Source organism: Lepisosteus oculatus, chromosome 8 (assembly GCF_040954835.1).
Source record: "Lepisosteus oculatus isolate fLepOcu1 chromosome 8, fLepOcu1.hap2, whole genome shotgun sequence".
NCBI classification, from domain to species: Eukaryota; Metazoa; Chordata; class Actinopteri; order Semionotiformes; family Lepisosteidae; genus Lepisosteus; species Lepisosteus oculatus.
The window spans coordinates 46,508,709-46,527,017 of NC_090703.1; the positions used below are offsets into that span (position 1 = coordinate 46,508,709).

The window sequence follows — 18,309 nt, forward strand, 5'->3', positions numbered from 1 at the left end:
TTAGATTAGTTACTAGCAGCAACTTGTGCCCTACTGTGTACTCATTAAGCTACACATAGTTTTGAGCCCTGCATTTAAGTAGTTGTGCAAACACCTCCTCTTGTGGTGTTCAGCACCAATGCAATGGCTTACCACGTTGAGCGATAACTTGGTCTTTATATTTTTAGATGTTTGCTGTTGATATGCTGTTAGGCCTAAAGAGTAATGCACTCTTTACACAATCTGCTTCTCAAACTTTCTTACCTCTTTATATCACAACCTCAATGATCGAGTCCAGCTTTAATCAGACTAGTAACCCTTAAACATCAGCACATCAGATGCTATATAAACACAATCTGTAGTTTTAGTTCAGGTGGGTAGCTGCGTCACCTGAAGAGGGCTCCACAGCCAAAACGTGTTTGCTTTCTTCTCTTTTCAGCATGGAATAAACCTATGACTTGTTCATCTGTAGTTTTAGTTGCATACACATCTAACACAAAAACAAGCAACCTTATTTACTGTATCTCTTGCAGTAAATGCCCAGCCATCTACATTGGAGAAACAGGAAGGAGATTTGGAGACCGCTTCAGAGAACACGTCAGGGCTGTGAAGATTAAAGATCTCTCCAAGCCCATTGTTTCTCATTTCACCTCTGACGGCCAAGACCACTCTAATCTCTCTGTGTTCTCAAAGACGGTTTTCCGAACTCATACATCAGAAAGACTACTGAAACCAAATTTATCCTGCAGCTAGGATCACACCCTTCACTTACCCCTTCTCTTAACGACAGACTACTCTTCTACTAAATTTTCTCCATTCATTGGAAGTTTCATTTCACACTTTTCTACACCTATCCTGACTTCACACCTCTTGATTGGCCTCTCAATTCAATTCAATTCAATTCAAGGTGCTTTATTAGCATGACCGATGGGTACAATCAGTGTTGCCAAAGCAAATTAAAATAATAAAATTAACATGGAACAAAACAAAAAATAGAAGTAAAATAAAACCTACAGACATGTTACAGACATTTACAACAAAGACATATTGACATATACTGTAGGCGACTGGAGCATTATTGGGAGACAGACTCACTGTTCCTGCAATTGCAGCCTGCAATATACAGACAACCTCTCCATTGCAGGGGAAGCTTAGCAAACTAGGTGTAGTCTACAAAGGAACAAGTAATAGGTTTATTCCATGCTGAAAAGAAGAAGAAAGAGAACACAACGTTTCGGCCGTGGAGCCTTCTTCAGGTGTGAGAGAGACAAGGCAGTAGGCAAAGGTAATGTAATGGGAGAACAAGGCTGGGAGGGAGGAGGGGTTAGAGGTGGGAGCAGGGGACAGAAAGAGATAGCAGGACCACAGCTACTGAGCTGTAGAGAGATCTCTCTTTCGAATACAGGCCTTCCTTACCGAACACAATGTCCTGAGCAAGAGTCAGATTGGCTTCTTGCCAGATCACCGGACATCTGATCACATTTACACCCTACACACACTGATAGACAAACACGTCCACCAAAAACACAAAGGAAAAATTTTTGCCTGCTTTGTCGATCTCAAAAAAGCATTTGACTCGATTTGGCATGAGCGATTGTTTTACAAACTACTCCAAAGTGGCATAGGGGGCAAAGTGTATGACATAATTAAATCAATGTATTCAGAGAGCAAATGTGCAGTGAAAATTGGAAACAAAAGGACTAAATTCTTCACCCAAGGCCACGGGGTGAGACAGGGCTGAAGCCTGAGCCCAACACTGTTCAATATCTATATCAACGAATTAGCAGGAATGTTGGAGCAGTCTGCAGCTCCTGGTCTCACACTACACGACACAGAAATCAAGTTCCTCCTCTACGCAGATGACCTGGTCCTGCTGTCGCCCACAGAACAGGGGCTGCAGCAGAACCTGTCACTGCTGGAGCAGTACTGTCAGACCTGGGCACTGACAGTCAATCTGGACAAGACCAGAGATATGGTTTTCCAGAAGAATGCCAGACCTCAGAGAAACAGGTACAAATTCACACTGAACAACAACACATTGGAGCACACATCCAGCTACACATATCTCGGTCTCACCATCAGCTCTTCCGGGAGTTTTGACCTGGCAGTGAAGGCACTGAGGGAGAAGGCACTCAGGGCTTTCTACGCAATAAGAAGGCAGCTCTACAACATCAACCCACCAACAAGAATCTGGCTCCAAATATTTGAAAGTGTAATCCAACCCATTGCCCTATACGGCAGTGAAGTGTGGGGTCCCCTCACAGACCAGGATTACACCCAATGGGACAAACACCCCACAGAAACTCTGCACATGGAGATCTGTAGAAACATCCTCCGTGTGCAGAGGAAAACTCCTAACAAGGGTGCAGGGCTGAATTAGGCCAGTACCCACTATTGATAAACATACAGAAAAGAATATTAAAGTATTGGCTACACCTAAAAAACAGCGACCAAAATTCCTAGCACCACAAAGCACTGCTGAGCCAAGAGCTGAGCCCAAAACAGAGCCCCCTGAGCCAGCTGGTCCTGAGGCTCACCGACCTGAGCCACACCGACACTAACCAGCCTCAGGACAGCACTGCTAGAGCACCACAACCCAGACTCAACCACATCACAGCACAGATCAAACAGCAATATCTCACACACTGGGACACACAAACACAACATAAACTGGAATGCTACAGAACCCTAAACAGACAATACACACTAGCTGAATATTTGACCAAATAAAAAATAACAAACAAAAACAGACCCTGACGAAGTACAGGCTCAGTGACCAGAGCCTGGCCATAGAAACTGGGCGACACAGGCAGACCTGGCTGCCCAGAGAGGACAGGCTGTGCTCCCACTGCCAGCGGGGAGAAATAGAGACAGAGGTGCACTTCCTACTGCACTGTGACAGATACTCTGGGATTAGAGAAACATTCTTCCCGAAATTCAGAAATCTAATCTCAGAGTTCCCACACCTGCCAGAGTCACAACGGGTCCCAATCCTACTGGGAGAGGGAGGAGGGAACTCAGTTGATCTGGCAGCCCAGTATGTGATCTCCTGTCACAGCCAGAGGAACAGTGAGTCTGTCTCCCAATAATGCTCCAGCCGCCTACAGTATATTTCAATATTTTATAATATGTCTTTGTTGTAAATGTCTGTAACATGTCTGTAGGTTTTATTTTACTTCTATTTTTTGTTTTGTTCCATGTTAATTTTATTATTTTAATTTGCTTTGGCAACACTGATTGTACCCATCGGTCATGCTAATAAAGCACCTTGAATTGAATTGAATTGAATTGAGAGGCCAATCAAGAGGTGTGAATCAGGATAGGTGTAGAAAAGTGTGAAATGAAACTTCCAATGAATGGAGAAAATTTAGTAGAAGAGTAGTCTGTCGTTAAGAGAAGGGGTAAGTGAAGGGTGTGATCCTAGCTGCAGGATAAATTTGGTTTCAGTAGTCTTTCTGATGTATGAGTTCGGAAAACCGTCTTTGAGAACACAGAGAGATTAAAGTGGTCGTGGCCGTCAGAGGTGAAATGAGAAACAATGGGCTTGGAGAGATCTTTAATCTTCACAGCCCTGACGTGTTCTCTGAAGCGGTCTCCAAATCTCCTTCCTGTTTCTCCAATGTAGATGACTGGGCATTTACTGCAAGAGATACAGTAAATAAGGTTGCTTGTTTTTGTGTTAGATGTGTATGCAACTAAAACTACAGATGAACAAGTCATAGGTTTATTCCATGCTGAAAAGAGAAGAAAGCAAACACGTTTTGGCTGTGGAGCCTTCTTCAGGTGACGCAGCTACCCACCTGAACTAAAACTACAGATTGTGTTTATATAGCACCTGATGTGCTGATGTTTAAGGGTTACTAGTCTGATTAAAGCTGGACTCGATCATTGAGGTTGTGATATAAAGAGGTAAGAAAGTTTGAGAAGCAGATTGTGTAAAGAGTGCATTACTCTTTAGGCCTAATAGCATATCAACAGCAAACATCTAAAAATTTAAAGACCAAGTTATCGCTCAACGTGGTAAGCCCATTGCATTGGTGCTGAACACCACAAGAGGAGGTGTTTGCACAACTACTTAAATGCAGGGCTCAAAACTATGTGTAGCTTTATGAGTACTTAGTAGGGTACAAGCTGCTGCTAGTAACTAATCCAAAATCCTTGTCCGTTCACCTGAGCATGACTGGGCACCTTGCTTCAAACACCCACACACCTTTGTGTAAAGTAGCCTCCTCTGGATTTCTGTTTTAAAATGCATTTTCTTTCAGTTCCAGGCTGTGTCCTTAGCAGGGACTTTGACAATATTTTTGAGTATTGGGAACACTTAAACTGAATGGTGCACTTTGTTTTTAACAGCTACAGTCCTCTAACTGCAGGCACTATATGCAAGTATGCAAAGATCTCAACGTGTCAGAGCGAAAACACACAGGCAGCCGAGCTTATTTCATCTTATTTATTTGTCAGAACAAAAATTCTTATTGCCCATTTTTACATCACATAAAGGTCATAATCAAAAGCTAAAAAATACATAATTATTAATTCATTTACATAAAAAGTAGCAATAAATTAACAACAAACCCTGATTTTTTTTTCTCCAGCATTTACAGAATTGTTCTTCCACAGCCAGCAGCTGACAAGTCCAGCGGGCTAGTTTGGATCAGAACGGCACCGGGCATGGTGAGACCTTGTCATCACCGCAGGACAGGTGGGCCCCGGGACAGGAGCCCCTCGCTCACCTTCGGCATGTATCATTCATTCACACGCAGCTCCCGGCACGCGGACATTCAAATAAAGCCCTCAACAGAAAGTACAGTAATCGGTTTTAAAAAATGACTATTTAACAAAGAGATTCAGCTCCCAGACAAGAATGCAAGAGCAGCTCGCTCTCCCGAGAATCTCCGATGCGTGAGTGCCCCAGATCCGTGCACGCGTCCCGAAGCAAAGCGCCGAAGAGGATGGATAGACAGTAAATCTGGGAAGAGAGCTTAAAACCAACATGCTGGCGGGGGTCCGGGGGCCGCGGCTCAGTGCAGCTGCTCCAGCAGGGGGCGGCAGTCCCCCAGCCTGTCCAGCCCCTCCACCGTCTCGATCAGCGCCTCCACCTTCTCCCCGGGCAGCACGGCGCCGGCGTTGTGCCGGAACTTCCCCTGCAGGGCCTCGGCGCTCAGCGGGTTGCGCCAGTGCCCGTAGAAGGTGTCGCAGCGGCCCCCCAGCTCCTCCCCGCCGGCCAGCGTGACTCGCACCTCCCCGTACATGCGGTCGAAGTTGGCGGGGTTGTCCTCCGGGTGCTCCACTCGCACCCGGGCCAGCAGGGCCTGCAGCTCGGGCCGGCGGCGGGCGGCGGGGAGGAAGGAGCGCACCGTCACCTCCCCGTCCAGCAGGGCCGTGCAGGCGCTGAACTGGAAGGAGTGGCGGGCCTGGTGCTCGGACTCCGGGAAGGGCCGGTTGATGTACTTGGAGCGGGGCACGCGGAGCAGGATGTCCCGGATCAGGCCCGGGGAGAAGGAGCCGCCGCGGGCGCCGGGCAGCTGCTCGTGCACCAGGGCCGCTGCGTCCGCCACCCAGTGCATGCCCAGGTGGGCCGGGAACCGCTTGAAGGCCACGTCCTGCTCCTCCAGCAGGAAGCGGGGCTCGGCCTCCTCCGGCGAGGGCAGCGGCCGGGCCGCGTAGTCCTCGTAGAAGGCGCTGAAGCCCGCCACCCCTGGCACGGCGTCCAGCACCAGCGGGCTGGCCTCCAGCCCGCGAGAGGCCAGCAGCGCCGCCTCCAGGCCCAGCCGCGCCGCGTTGCCGATGTGCAGGGGCTTGGTCTCCGTGGCGGCGTTGGCCATGGGGGCGCCCGCCAGCGAGGCGGCGATGGCGAGGGCGTGGGCGCACTGGGTGCGCTCCAGGGCCAGGAGCCTGGCGCAGGCGGCAGCACTGCCCATGGTGCCCACCACGCTGGGGGGGTGGAACCTGCAGAAGGAGAGGAGAGAGGGGCATCAGAAAGGCCAGTATTCACCATGAGAAGGCCGCCAGTTGTTCTGCAGGAGGAAAGGCACAGCTGTAGTGTTAAAAACAAAATGAGTCCATACTGGCTCTTTACGCTGGCATTGGGAAGGAATTCTGAGATACATTATAATGCGTCTTGATTTCTCTTTAATGAGAAATCACTTGCATGACGTGAAGCATCCGATGAATAATATCCTCACTGCATGCAAATATGGCTCATTGCATTTTTCATTTTAGCAAGTTTCTTGAAGGAATAATAGGACTTCAAGCTCTGGTCCTTTCCTCATGGAAAGACACGTTTGAACATTGTTATGTGGGCGAGGTTAACACCACAGTCTGCATCAAATAGCCATGAAAGAAAAGAAACAACTCACTGGCTGGTGAGTGAGTAGATGTCCTTTTCATGCATTTATAGCCCTTTATTTATTTATTTTTTGACAGTAACAAACCAAAACACAGAATGTTCTTTAATGGGCCAGTTCACCCAATAAACCATCCTTCATTATCCAAGAAATATTTGTGCGTTATTTTTACCTGCGCTGGCTAAACATAATAGAAAGTGTTTCTGCTGATAGAGCCTTCACTATCTGCTCTACAACATGATGAGATAACTATCCCCGTTTCCTTCTCTACACGGATTAAATCCTGTTTCCATCCCCATGTTGGCACTAGACACCCATTAACCCAGCAGCTGCTGGGGTTAGGCCAGAGGGAAGACTTTGAGCCGAGACAGATCGGGCTCGAGAGAAGGTGGGCTGGAGTCTCACCTCTTGGGGATGTTGTGCGCCTCACTGGAGAACCTCATCAGCCTGCCCTGGACCTCGATGCCCACGTTGAACGCCAACAGGAAATCCAGCCCGCTGGGCTTGCTGTTGCTAGGCAACATGTCACTGACAGCCAGGAGGGCAGGAAGGACCGCCCCCGAGGGATGAGTGGCAGGGTGCCAGGTGTCATCGAAGTCCATGGAGTGGACCTGGAGTAGCAGGCGAGAGAAAGGCTGAGTAACGAGAAGAGGAGCATTCCTCTGTCCATCCGTCTCCCAGCTCATCACAGAAAGCGGGCACGCCACAGCGCCACCTTACCGCCACGCCATTGACGAAGGCCGCCAGCGTTGGGGAGAGCCTGGTCTGGCTGCGGCCGTAGACGGAGCTGATGTCATCGGGGGCGTACATGTTCTGGAAAGACAGGAAGCAGTCGGTCACTAACTCCACCAGCAAACTTTCACGCCTTAGGGCCACATCCCCACTGGACACTGACCAGAGCCCCATTTTGCCAGTGGGATTTTAAATAAGGACTGAAGCAATGGCCTGTACTGTATGAAAGGTAATCAAAGCTTCAATCACGTTTACCGAAAGGCATGACCATGCTTGATTATGAGATCGGCGCCAAGGCGATCAGGACAGCTGAAGTGAAGGAGCGTGCCCTGATCAGCGGTCGTTCTGTGCCCCTCGTGCGGCCCGCTCACCTGGCAGTGCTGCAGCGCCAGCTCAAACACCTGGGTGGTGCTGCCCAGCAGCCCCACGCCCAGACTATCCAGCACCATCCTCTTGCTGCGCCTCAGCACCGTCTGCGTCAGCTGCTCCGGCTGCACGGCCTGGATGAAGCCCCCGAAGCTGGCCGTCACCGTCTCCTCTGGGGCAGGCCTCTCCGCCACTGCAGGACACACAGAACACACGGTGCTGACACCCGGCTCGCCCTACAGCAGGGCTGGCCTGGTGCCACAGCTCTCACTGCGGCCGCTTGCAGAGAGTGGAGGCTGAGAACCTGAAGAGAGAAGAGACTGGCTTTTTCAGACCAGGTATCTAAAGAAGACCTACAGCCCTGCATTAAGGCTTTTATGAGCAGCTGACCAGTCCTGAGGTGACATACTCTTTACCGGCCAGATAGAGTTAAGGACCTATATTCCAGGCAATATTATATATTTGACTTTTTTCCCCCCCTAAAGAGGCTTTCATTGCCTTCATTTATACAGAACCCTGACCGTGCTCAAGGGTGCACCAGCACTCTCTTATGTGAGATTTGAACCTGCAACCTTCCAGTTACAAGTCCAGAAATCTGACCGCTGCTCCACTCTGCCTCAGCTGGAACTGGTCTTGAACCCGCAGGACCCATCACTAAGTATTAGATGGCGAGAGCACATCCGCAAGGAACTTGCAACATGCAGAAACCCGCTGGGGCAGTGAAGCCTGTGCAGCGACAGAACATACAGCTCCTTCCTAATTAATCCCTTAAAACTGGTAAAAGGGTAAAAATAGGAAAAGGGCAAAGCCTGGGAATATAGAATTGACTTGATCAGTTTTCACTGCTGGTCTAGTAAATGAAGAGACAGATTTTGGAGAAATTTACAGTCTCTTTACCTTCCAGGGCAGGCTTGTGAAGCTGTCGGATGGCACAAACACGTCTTGACGTTCTCTGCAAAAAAAACCCAACAAGATTTAACTTTTGATATGCCAGAGGAAAGTGACGGTTTGACCAAACCAACCACTAGGGGTCCTGCAGGTGTCTGGTAAAGCGAAGACTACCTGTGCATACTGGAAAGTAGGACAAAATATTTTTACAAGACCCTCCAGTGGTAAAATAAAGGCAAGAACTTTCAGAAGATACACACTGAAAAAAAAAATTACAGTTCATACCACTTTTTTTCTAGTTCAGTTTTAAAAGTTGTTTGACCTGCTCTGGTGCTGAAAGAAAGCGTCTTGTTCAGTTTGCCGACAAGAAACTCAGGCACAGAAGAAACTCAGACAGAAGAGCCAGCATGATGAACACAGCCGTTAATGCTGCAGTGACAAGTCTTTAAGCCATTTTAGACTTTCTAGTAAAACCTTGGTAAAGTAAATAAAAAATAACACACCCTCACAGAGACATGCTAAAAGCAAAAACTGACAAAAATAATTTAACTGCAGTTTCGGGAGACATTCTGGCAAGACATACTCTGTACATTTTCACAAAACACTGAAGAAAAGGATTTAAAAAAATCACAAAACACTTAAACAGACTCTTTCACAAAAGCAGAACATCACAGTATAGCTCCATTTCACCAGCGGTGATTAAAGTCTCAAGGAGTGGCAGTCCCTCCTGGGTGCTGTGCTTACCTGCAGTGTGGAGAGCATGGTGTCCGCTGTGCTGGCAGGATCTTCAGGAGTCTCTGTGAGCCTTGGTGTTGCTGTGAGGAGCAGCTGTTAATCAGGTGAGGCTCTGCTGACTGCTTATATACACACTGACCCTCGGCAGACAACAATACACCCCATTCTAAGGGAGTGGGTTGGGCTGGGGCTTCCAAAAAACACCCCTTGCCCCCCCCACCCAAACAGGTATTTCGTGCACGTATTCGGGGGGGATTTCTCCGAATCTGAAAAGGAAGTATTACATAAGAAGGTGGGGGGCCTGTGATATCATTTCTGTTATCAATGCAGGGTGGAGGAAACAAGAAAAGCAGGGACTGTACAGACTCCTCCTGCTCCCCCTCCTCCATTTATAAAGAATATACTTACACCACCCTCAGCCTGCTCGCAATTTTGGGAACGGGGCCTTCTGGACAGGTAAATACCATTCTTCTCCTATATCTCCATAGCCTCTGTAGTGTTTTAACTTCCAGTGTGTGCTTTTTTATCAGAGGTCTCAGTCTAGAAGAACACAGCACGTTACATGTTCTGAGAAAAGCCACTCTGAGTAACAGGTCATGCTTGGTAAAGTACTACATACTTTTTATGACCAGAACTTCCCATCTCTTTGTGTTAGGAGGTATGGAGAGATTTGAAAGCTAGAATTCTAACCTACAAAACAGGTCGAGCACAGCATTCCCACGCGACTGCCAGGGACCCGGGTGTCCACAGGTCAAGCAGGTGCTCTGTATCGATGCCACCAGCCGCTTAACTCCGTAGTTGCCAGCGTGCGCCGCATCCCCGGGAGCAAATAAAGGCTCGGACCTGCTACCTGCTGGAAAACGGACATTGCAGGCGGCGTTGGGGACAGATTTGTCCCTTAAAGATAGTTCGGGCCCAGTCTCGCCTTTCGGAGAGAAGTCAGGCTTTCGCCTCGAAGGTGCGAGAAACAGGGAGCGCGAAGACCTGACTGATAAAACCACTCTGATTGCGCTCTGAACCGCGGGAACATTACAGATACAGCAGTATGTAGTTTCAGAAAGGAGTACTGACGCTCACTGACATAAGTATTTCCCCCAACCCGTCATCTGCAATAACTAAATGCGATGTGTTGTGCTACTGTATACTACTGTATCCGCTGAGGTTAATGGATGCGTATTTACAGAGACAGTGTCTTAAATTACTTTCTTCCCAAGATCGCCGAGTTTTCGATCATTTTGGAAGCCGTGCAATTGTTATAGATAACTTCTGTATAGTCCACCAAGCAGTACGTCTTAGGTTTAATGGTAAATAATTAGTGGTCATTAGGAACCGAGTGACCGCTGGATACATTTTAAGCTTTGTAATATTAATACTACACTCTACACTCTTAATCGCCATGAGTTACCAGCTACGGTGTCTTATTCCAGTATCCGGCTGTTTCTGAGCTCAAGTTTAAATAGTAATAGCGTGGGTCTGTGTCCGGGCATCTTCAGCCGTTGACTCAGTCCAAGGGCAAACCGTAGAGCCCGGTCCTTTGCAGTTTTGGAGACCGATGGTAATCTTACACGCGTTGTATTTTACACATCTGATCAAATCCAGGCCGTGCGCCACGTTTACTCGTGAAGTCTGGCGGACATTGTCACACAAGCCGCTCCGTATCATCACATACCAAAAAAAAATCCTCTTCAGTGTGATCAGAGTAATAAATACTGACGCAACGATATAGTGAACTGTTACACCGACAAAGTTTTACCAGTCGAAATAAAGTCTTGAACATGCAGTGTGTATTATTAAATAATAAATAAATGATGCTTCGATTTAAAGCTGCACAGAATTATTCAGAGGGAGGTGTAACCGCTGACGGGACAGGTGTGATCTGAGCGGCGGTAGGAAGAGAGAATTTTCTCCAGGGGGTCCGCAGAGGGCGCTGTCTTCCAGAAGTCGCAGTTCTGTACAGCTATTTTAGTGGAGCGCGCATAGTCGCAATTTACCGCTTTTCTCTAGGTCAATACATGTATCGGTAAATTCACAACAAAAAAAAAACCTTAGAGCTAAACCTTTTCCCCGTCCTCATTCAAATGTGTCCGTTAAACTATGGCCAATTCACAACTTTAGATGGCAACGTGATTAAATAAAAATCAAAGGGCGATTTTGTTCTGTTGTTTAGAGTCGGTGCCGTAGGTTTTGGCTCTGCCCGCAGAAATGTGAATTAGAAAAATAAAGATCTATTCTGTTGAGACAGTGCAATTAATCCACAAAGTAGAGCTCGGTATCACGAAACTAGTGCATATAAAGCCAGGAAAGCTTGCGACTTGACCGTGAATCCTGCTCTCCGGTTTCTCCCAGGGACAGATACTGCACACACAACAGGCCACATGGCGACTACAGACGGCTTCGCTGCTGTGTTCTACGGGGAGCCCGGTGTCTTGGGACTCCTGGCGAATGGAATCAGCGCTTTCCTCGTCCTTCTGCAGAACTTCCACGGAGCGCACACTGGCGTCCCGGCTGTGGGCGTGGAGAACATCCTAGCTGGTAAACACCGCGTCCCGAGCCGCCGCTTGCGTGAATACTGCTGGTTCTGTGTCTTTAATGGCTTTTTTAGTTCTGTATCTCAAAAAGATTTCAAAACTATGCCTGGCCATCAGAATTGTATTTCAAGTGTCTCGTGTTGTTTTTTTTAAGCACCTTTAGTTTACTCCTGTATTTTATGGGTCATCTCAACAAAAAATTTAAAACATTTAACAGTTCTGTGCTACACAGCTCCGCTGCATGCCCCCTTGATGTTGTTACTTTAAAACGGGAGGAATTATTGCAATAGAGCAATCTCTGACCCCTGACTCTTGACCCCCTGACCTCTGACCCATGTCATTTCCACAGGTGTTCACCTGATCGTGATAGGAGGCGTAACTCAGCTGCTGGCTGGCCTGCTGTCCTTTCGCAAGTATGACCACTTGAGTGGAACATCATTCATTGCCTACGCTGCTCTCTGGACCAGCTATGGTGCTACCAGGATCGTTCTGGGTGCCAACCCCCCGCTGAGTGACCTAAAAGTTAACAGCTCGAATGGCAGCCTTGGCCTTAATTCCAGCACTTCAGTCGCCTTGCTGAGTAATTCCAGCTTGGCTGCTCCTGCCATCCAGGAATCCGCCATCTCCGGGCTGGTCCCCTACATCTTCATCTCCTTCATCCTGGCCTTCTGCTCCGCCACGGTCAACTACATCATGCCCTTCGTGTTTGGCGCCATCACCTTGACGCTGGTGTTCGAGGCCGTGGGGCTGGTGGGGCGCTGGGCGCTGGTGGTGTCGGGCGTTCTGGAGCTGGTCATCCTGGTGTGTGGGCTCTATGGGGCCACCGCCCTGCTGCTGAAGGGCATATTGCAGCGCAATGTCCTCAAGGGCTTCGGCAACCCGCTCTTCAACGTCCTCCTGCTCGGCACGGCCAACAAGAGCAGCTCCCAGAGCCTGGGCCAGGAGAAGAAGAAGAACACCAAGTACGCTGAGCCCATGGCCCTGGGCTACATCTCCGATACTGTCTCCCCCTTCATATTCGCCTTCTACTGCTTTGGCTACATGCCCAACTTCTTTGTGGGAGCCATCTGGGTCTCCATCACCTCCTTCGCCCAGCTCTTCTCCAGCTACTACGCCTATCTGCGTCAGGACTGCTACCACACCACCAAGTTTGGGCTGCACTGCTCCTACTGGCTGATGAAGGCGTGGGAGGAGTTTGTGCTGTCCGTGATGGTGGGCAAGGAGGAGGTTGGGGGAGCCAGAGACGGCATGGTCGGGGACTGGTTCTTCCTGGCCGCGGCCATCGTCCTCTGCCTGCTGTCTCTGAACACGGACTCCTTGGAGCTGCTTCACAACGCCCTTTTTCTCCTCCTCACCATCTCCACCATCTCCCAGATCCCACTGCAGCGGTACTACATCTTTTTTGGGGTGGCCTGCTGCCTGTTCCTGGCCCTCTCCCTCTATGCCACCTTCGCCAGGCAAGTCAACACCATAGCGGAGAAAGCCCTGATCCCAGTGGGGCCACAGCCTCTCTCCACTGACACTCTCCAGAGTGTGCTGAGCGTCCTGAAGAGGTCCTGGGTGAAACCTCAGGATCTTCCACCCAGCTCCGCCTCCCAGCTGCCCGATGCCCTCTTCTTCCTCTGCAACGGGGTGGCGGCCATGTCCGCCATTCACAACAGCGGCCCGGGCGACTCTTTCCTGCACCTCGCCCTCCCCTGGGTACTGATCACAGGAGCCATCATGCAGCTTTATGTGAGCAGGCTGGCGGTCCAGGGAGGCCACCGGTTCGGACCCATCATCCCCATCTCCTATGCCGCCATCTGGGCAACCTGGACCTGGTACCGGTTTGCAGGTAATTTGGCCAGCTAAGCTCAGGTGTTTAATACACCAACAGAATAGAACATACTGACTAGTCCCAGTTCTAGACAATTGCCACTTTCACACATTCTGATACGCCAGTTCCCAGGATCTCACTCCTTGCTCTCTTGTGTGTTTTTGTTAGGTTTTCTGCTTGACATCACTCCAGGTTCAGCTGGGGGATTTACAGCAGGAGCCATTGCGTTCCTTGTGTTGAATGGTTTCCTCATGCTTACTGGTAAGTCAAGTCAAGTTCTTAAGGATTTGGATTTTGGCCAAATCTTAACAATACTTTCTTTTGGAATTGGTTTCACTTTCCTTTACTGCTTGGGACTAGATTTCACCCAGTGTTGAATTTTTCATGCAATATTTTTGGCTGCAGTATTGGTATTGTTCCCATGTTTATTTTTTAGAAAGGCAAATGTCTCTGACAATCTATACAGTCTTGGTCCTGAAGGGCTGGTGTGTCTACAGGATTGCTAGATCACTTAAAAGTAGCAGATCAAATGACCTAATCATGCCAATAATGAACTATTGGGGTAGTTAAGAGCCAAGATGTTCCTGAAAGACCAGGGATGATTAGAGCCATGTCTCTAAAATGGTGACTTAGGAGGTTGATTGCCAGTGATGTAGTAGGTTATACAGGTTCAAGTGCTCTCTTCATTCTCCTTCCACAGCCGGCTACAAGAACCTGGTGCTCCTGGCACTGACTACTGTGATGGAAGTCATCTTGGTCTGTTTCCTCCTCTCCACCTTGGACAGGCTGCCCTACAAACTGGAAAGTAAGACATTCCCCAGCTTTGTGAAATAAGCGCATCAACAGTCCTCTTTCCTTTCTCATTTGCCATAGTTCATTGCTGTCAGCAGTTAAATGCAATGTGCTGCAGGTCCGCAGGCGCTTTGAGGAAGAGGAGATGCTCTTTTGAGACCTAACTGATGGGCATCACCCGAGCAGTTCCTTCATTCTAGACTTGCCTCACAAAGCTGAGAGTGATGTGCCACTCTCCTAACCTCCCTGGGTGTCTCTTGCAGTTGCCATGCTGGCGATATTCTCCATCATCTGCCTCTATGGCATGCTGGCCTCCCTGGCCAACGCCATCTTCCTCAAGGATCTGCTCCCCCTCGGGCCCCCTGTGCTGAAGGTGAGGCCCCCATCCGCCACTGCTTATACACTGCATACACACACTGGCTACCCACAGGTTCTTCTTTTCAGTCCAGAACGCGGTCTTCTCACCTCTTGGGATAAATCAGAATTATGTTGGATTCATATTTTAATCTTGATATTGACTTTACTCTATGCGTATGTCCCTTAAAATGAAAACCTGGATTCAGGGCAATGTGGAAAAATCAGGAAGCCTTTCCAAACAGTCATGCCACGTGGCCCAAGCCGAGAACTGCCCACTGACTAATTCAGCTCGTTACACCCAGGCTCAGAAGAAGGAACTGACCGAGAGGCCTCCTCCTCCTTGCCCCATTGCCAACTCTCGACTGACCAGCGGGTTGATAACCATCTCCAAGCTGTTGGACAGCAGTGGCGTATGTGGCATCCCTACTGACACAGTGTATGCCCTGGCCGCCTCCTGCAAAAACCCCAAAGCCATAGAGAAGATCTACAACATCAAGGTAAGAACAGGCCCCTTTCTGTGTGTAGAAGCAGCCTTCATTCCCTTTGCTTTCCCTTTGTCAAGAGAAACCTCTCGACAAGTTCAGTAGCAAACGTTCCTGCAAGCGAAGCCTCACACTATGCGACTGTACTGCAGTGCATTTTCTAACACGGTGACCTACAGAATCTTGAACAGCTCAAATGAGCTTTCATTTTCACAACTGGCGATCCCTGAGCATCTGGCACTGCCTCCCAACAGGACCGCCCTGCAGAGAAGCCCATCTGCATCTGCATCTCGAACCTGGAGCAGCTGGCCGCCGTCAGGCCTCCCTTCAGCACCCTGCTGTGGGAGTTCATGAGGAATGTTTACCCAGGGGGCATCAGCTGCATCGTCAAGAAGGGCGAGTGGCTGTCCAGGCTGGGTGAGTGGGGTCTACTGCGATGCGGAGGGATGTTGTGGGAATTGTGGTTAGCATTTTCCACTCATGGTCTACTCTCAGCTCTGAGGTCCTTCACTCCAGTTCTGTGTCTTATTCTCAATGTAAAGCACTGCAGATTCAAAAATGAATCACTTGACACTGGACAAGCACAACATTTAGGGATCCTCCTAGCCTGCCCCAGGAAAAAGTCTGGCTTGGCTGGCTATCCCGGCTATCCCAGTCCTTCCCTGTTACTGACAGTCCTCTGTTGGCTCGCTTCCAGGCGTTGGTCCTGCCTATGACCGGGTGGGCACCAAGGACAGCATCATGATCCGGGTGCCTGACCACACGGTGACCGCACACCTGTGTAACATGACTGGCCCCCTCGCCATCACTTCTGCCAACCCCAGTGGAGAGCCGGACAGCACGCACCACGACATGGTCATCACGTGAGTCTCCGTTTGTCCGTAGAGCTCTTCTTTATGGGAATGGGCCAGATTTGAAACCTCCCTGATCTTTGGGAAGGAACTGCTGCTTCTTTCTTCCGACAGCAGCTCATATAGAAAGATCTGCCTAAATCCTGCATATAGTATATCCTTTGAAATTGATACCATATTCCCAATTGATGCCATATTGAGGTGTGTTGCTTTGACTTGAGTCTAAATCCACTTTTTATTCTTCTCCTCTAGGCGTCTTGGACACAAGCTGAACGGAGTTCTGTGTGATGGAGAATCGAATGAAGTCGTGGCATCCACTGTGGTCAACTGCTTGAAAATCGATGAAGGTACAGTACGTTCTGTTCTTTGCAAAACAGCTCTTACTTTCCAGGGCTGCCACCTCTGATCGGACATCACAGAAAAGGCCTCTTTGAGCTCTGTGTGGTCAGTCGGAGTTTGTGAGCCAGCCCCAGCTATACAGAGGGCCCTTGTTTGTAGGCAGCGAACGTGTCCTGTCATAGAGAAAAACCTAACTGTCCTTTTGTGTTTCAGGCATCATCACCATCATCAGAGAAGGCTGTGTTCCGGCTGTCAAAGTCAGGCAGATATTTGAGAAAGTGAAGACCAGTCTGGCATAAACACCAGGCCTCATCCCTTCGAACCTGAAATACTCTCTCAGGAACAGCAAGCTTTGAAACCGCGTGGAGGAGCTTTAAACAATGCAGATATTTATTTGTATGTTATTATTTCTTATGCACTATACTAATAAGGGGTGGTGAAGCATACTGGGTTAGCTTTTTGACTCATGACTTCTTGGTTGTGGGTTCGAGTCCCCACTGCAGACACTGGTGTTGTAGCCTCGAATGAGGGACTTTACTCCAGTCCACCCAGCTGTGAAAGTGGGGACCAGCCCTGCTGGGGTATCATTACTATGATGGACCAGCGTCCCATCCAGAAGAGGGCATCACAATCTCTCTTGCCCAATGAATCCCACTAAAATCAGGAGGAGTTATGACCTGATGAGTCCCTGTAGCTCTAGTATGGACGTCACTTTTTACACTAATATTACAAGAGGAAAACTATTAAGCTCATTCCCAGCTGACCCATCAGCTTTGCACACTTTAACTGGCAGCTATAGAGTGAAGTGAATCACTACAATAATGAACTTAGTGTAATTACTTTGTGGAAAATGTGGAATTAAGGGTGACATGTATGATTGTGTGAGTAGTGACCTACAATTACTTGGGTACTTCTGTGTCAAAACAATAATTTATTTTTTAAATTAAGAACATATTTTTGAAATGTAAAAAAATAACCATAGGTGGGAATGACTTTTGGGTTTATTTTCACCATTTTGTAAAAGGATTTAAAGATTCTGCAATGTACATAATGAAGGCCTCTTTTACTGTATCTGTTGGTGAACTACAGTACAGTTCTGTTGAATGCAATAAAGTGATTTATCAGACAACACCTTTATCTTTTGATTTTTGGCAAACAATAGCATTTGTATTATAAGATTAGTAGATCTTTTCAGCCCTCCCTGTTGCCAAGAGATCTCAGATAAAGAGACTCCAATGGTATCTCCAGGTGTTCGGAGTGCTGTTACAGTAGCTCTGAAGGCACTATTCCAGCCCAGTGTTGCTCAACTACACTGAACTACACTTGCTTCCTCAAACACATTGGTTCTGTCAATTAGCATGTTTGCTTGTACAGTATCTCTGCACTGGTGGTGTGGTGCGAAATATTATGTCTCTTAGTTTTTAAAATGCAAACTGTTACTGCTGTTTGTGGTGAATAGTGAAATCCATTGTTTGTACAGTATGTTGAAAGCTGAATCAGTTTGTGGGCTAGTGTACAATGCCATTCTGGGTGTAGATGTCCATTTCTTTTCCATTGGAGTCTCATGTTAATAATCCTAATGCATATTGTATTTGAGTACTGAAAACCCAAATAAACTCACCTGAATCAGTAAGCATGCTTTGATCTTTTGCCTTTTTTGCAAATCCAATAAGTGAATGTCTCACGAAAAGACAGCAGAAGCCTTTAAAAAAATGAAAAACACGGTCGCAGGCACTGCAGCCTGCAATATACAGACAACCTCTCCATTGCAGGGGAAGCTTAGCAAACTAGGTGTAGTCTATCTGTACTGACACAGGTCAGCAAGGCCCTTGTGAGGGTAAACGATATTGCGCTTGATATTCGGAGGCACAGGCACTGTGCATGTTATTGTCAGACTCTGGATTTGCAACACATTTTCAATCACATCTCTGCATCAAACCTGAGCCACTGGGCTAAAAGCCCCTAGGCTGAAAGGCTGGTCCCCTTAAACGAGCTACACAATAGTGCTGAAAAAGCCCAGAGTAACGATCTCATTGTAACAAGCTCAACATGGCCATGCAAGCAGGATAGGAAAACTACAAGGTGTGTCGGGCATGC

General features: G+C 48.3%; 2 protein-coding genes across 11 annotated transcripts; one reads left to right on the top strand and one right to left on the bottom strand.

The window, feature by feature from the left end:
• Positions 1 to 4,415: 4,415 nt before the first annotated feature.
• Positions 4,416 to 10,638, bottom strand: LOC138241054 (cis-aconitate decarboxylase-like). 10 transcript variants are annotated; one of them, XM_069193579.1, is made up of 9 exons: positions 10,453 to 10,638; positions 9,742 to 9,900; positions 9,456 to 9,587; positions 9,057 to 9,313; positions 8,322 to 8,376; positions 7,430 to 7,617; positions 7,047 to 7,139; positions 6,732 to 6,937; positions 4,416 to 5,928 (listed from the first exon to the last, which is right to left on the bottom strand). In XM_069193579.1, the coding sequence occupies exons 4-9, from the start codon at positions 9,072 to 9,074 to the stop codon at positions 5,001 to 5,003; spliced, it is 1,488 nt and encodes a 495-aa protein (XP_069049680.1). In that variant the 5' UTR covers positions 9,075 to 9,313; positions 9,456 to 9,587; positions 9,742 to 9,900; positions 10,453 to 10,638; the 3' UTR covers positions 4,416 to 5,000. The 10 variants fall into 10 exon arrangements, with proteins under 10 accessions (XP_069049680.1, XP_069049685.1, XP_069049681.1 ...); XM_069193584.1 differs by having other exon boundaries at positions 9,057 to 9,127; positions 9,738 to 9,900; XM_069193580.1 differs by having other exon boundaries at positions 9,057 to 9,181; positions 9,738 to 9,900.
• Positions 9,417 to 17,845, top strand: LOC138241053 (uncharacterized). The gene is made up of 11 exons (XM_069193575.1): positions 9,417 to 9,503; positions 11,394 to 11,579; positions 11,925 to 13,409; positions 13,560 to 13,652; positions 14,092 to 14,196; positions 14,447 to 14,556; positions 14,843 to 15,037; positions 15,277 to 15,439; positions 15,720 to 15,885; positions 16,126 to 16,220; positions 16,426 to 17,845. The coding sequence occupies exons 2-11, from the start codon at positions 11,423 to 11,425 to the stop codon at positions 16,509 to 16,511; spliced, it is 2,655 nt and encodes an 884-aa protein (XP_069049676.1). The 5' UTR covers positions 9,417 to 9,503; positions 11,394 to 11,422; the 3' UTR covers positions 16,512 to 17,845.
• The last annotated feature ends 464 nt before the right edge of the window (positions 17,846 to 18,309 follow it).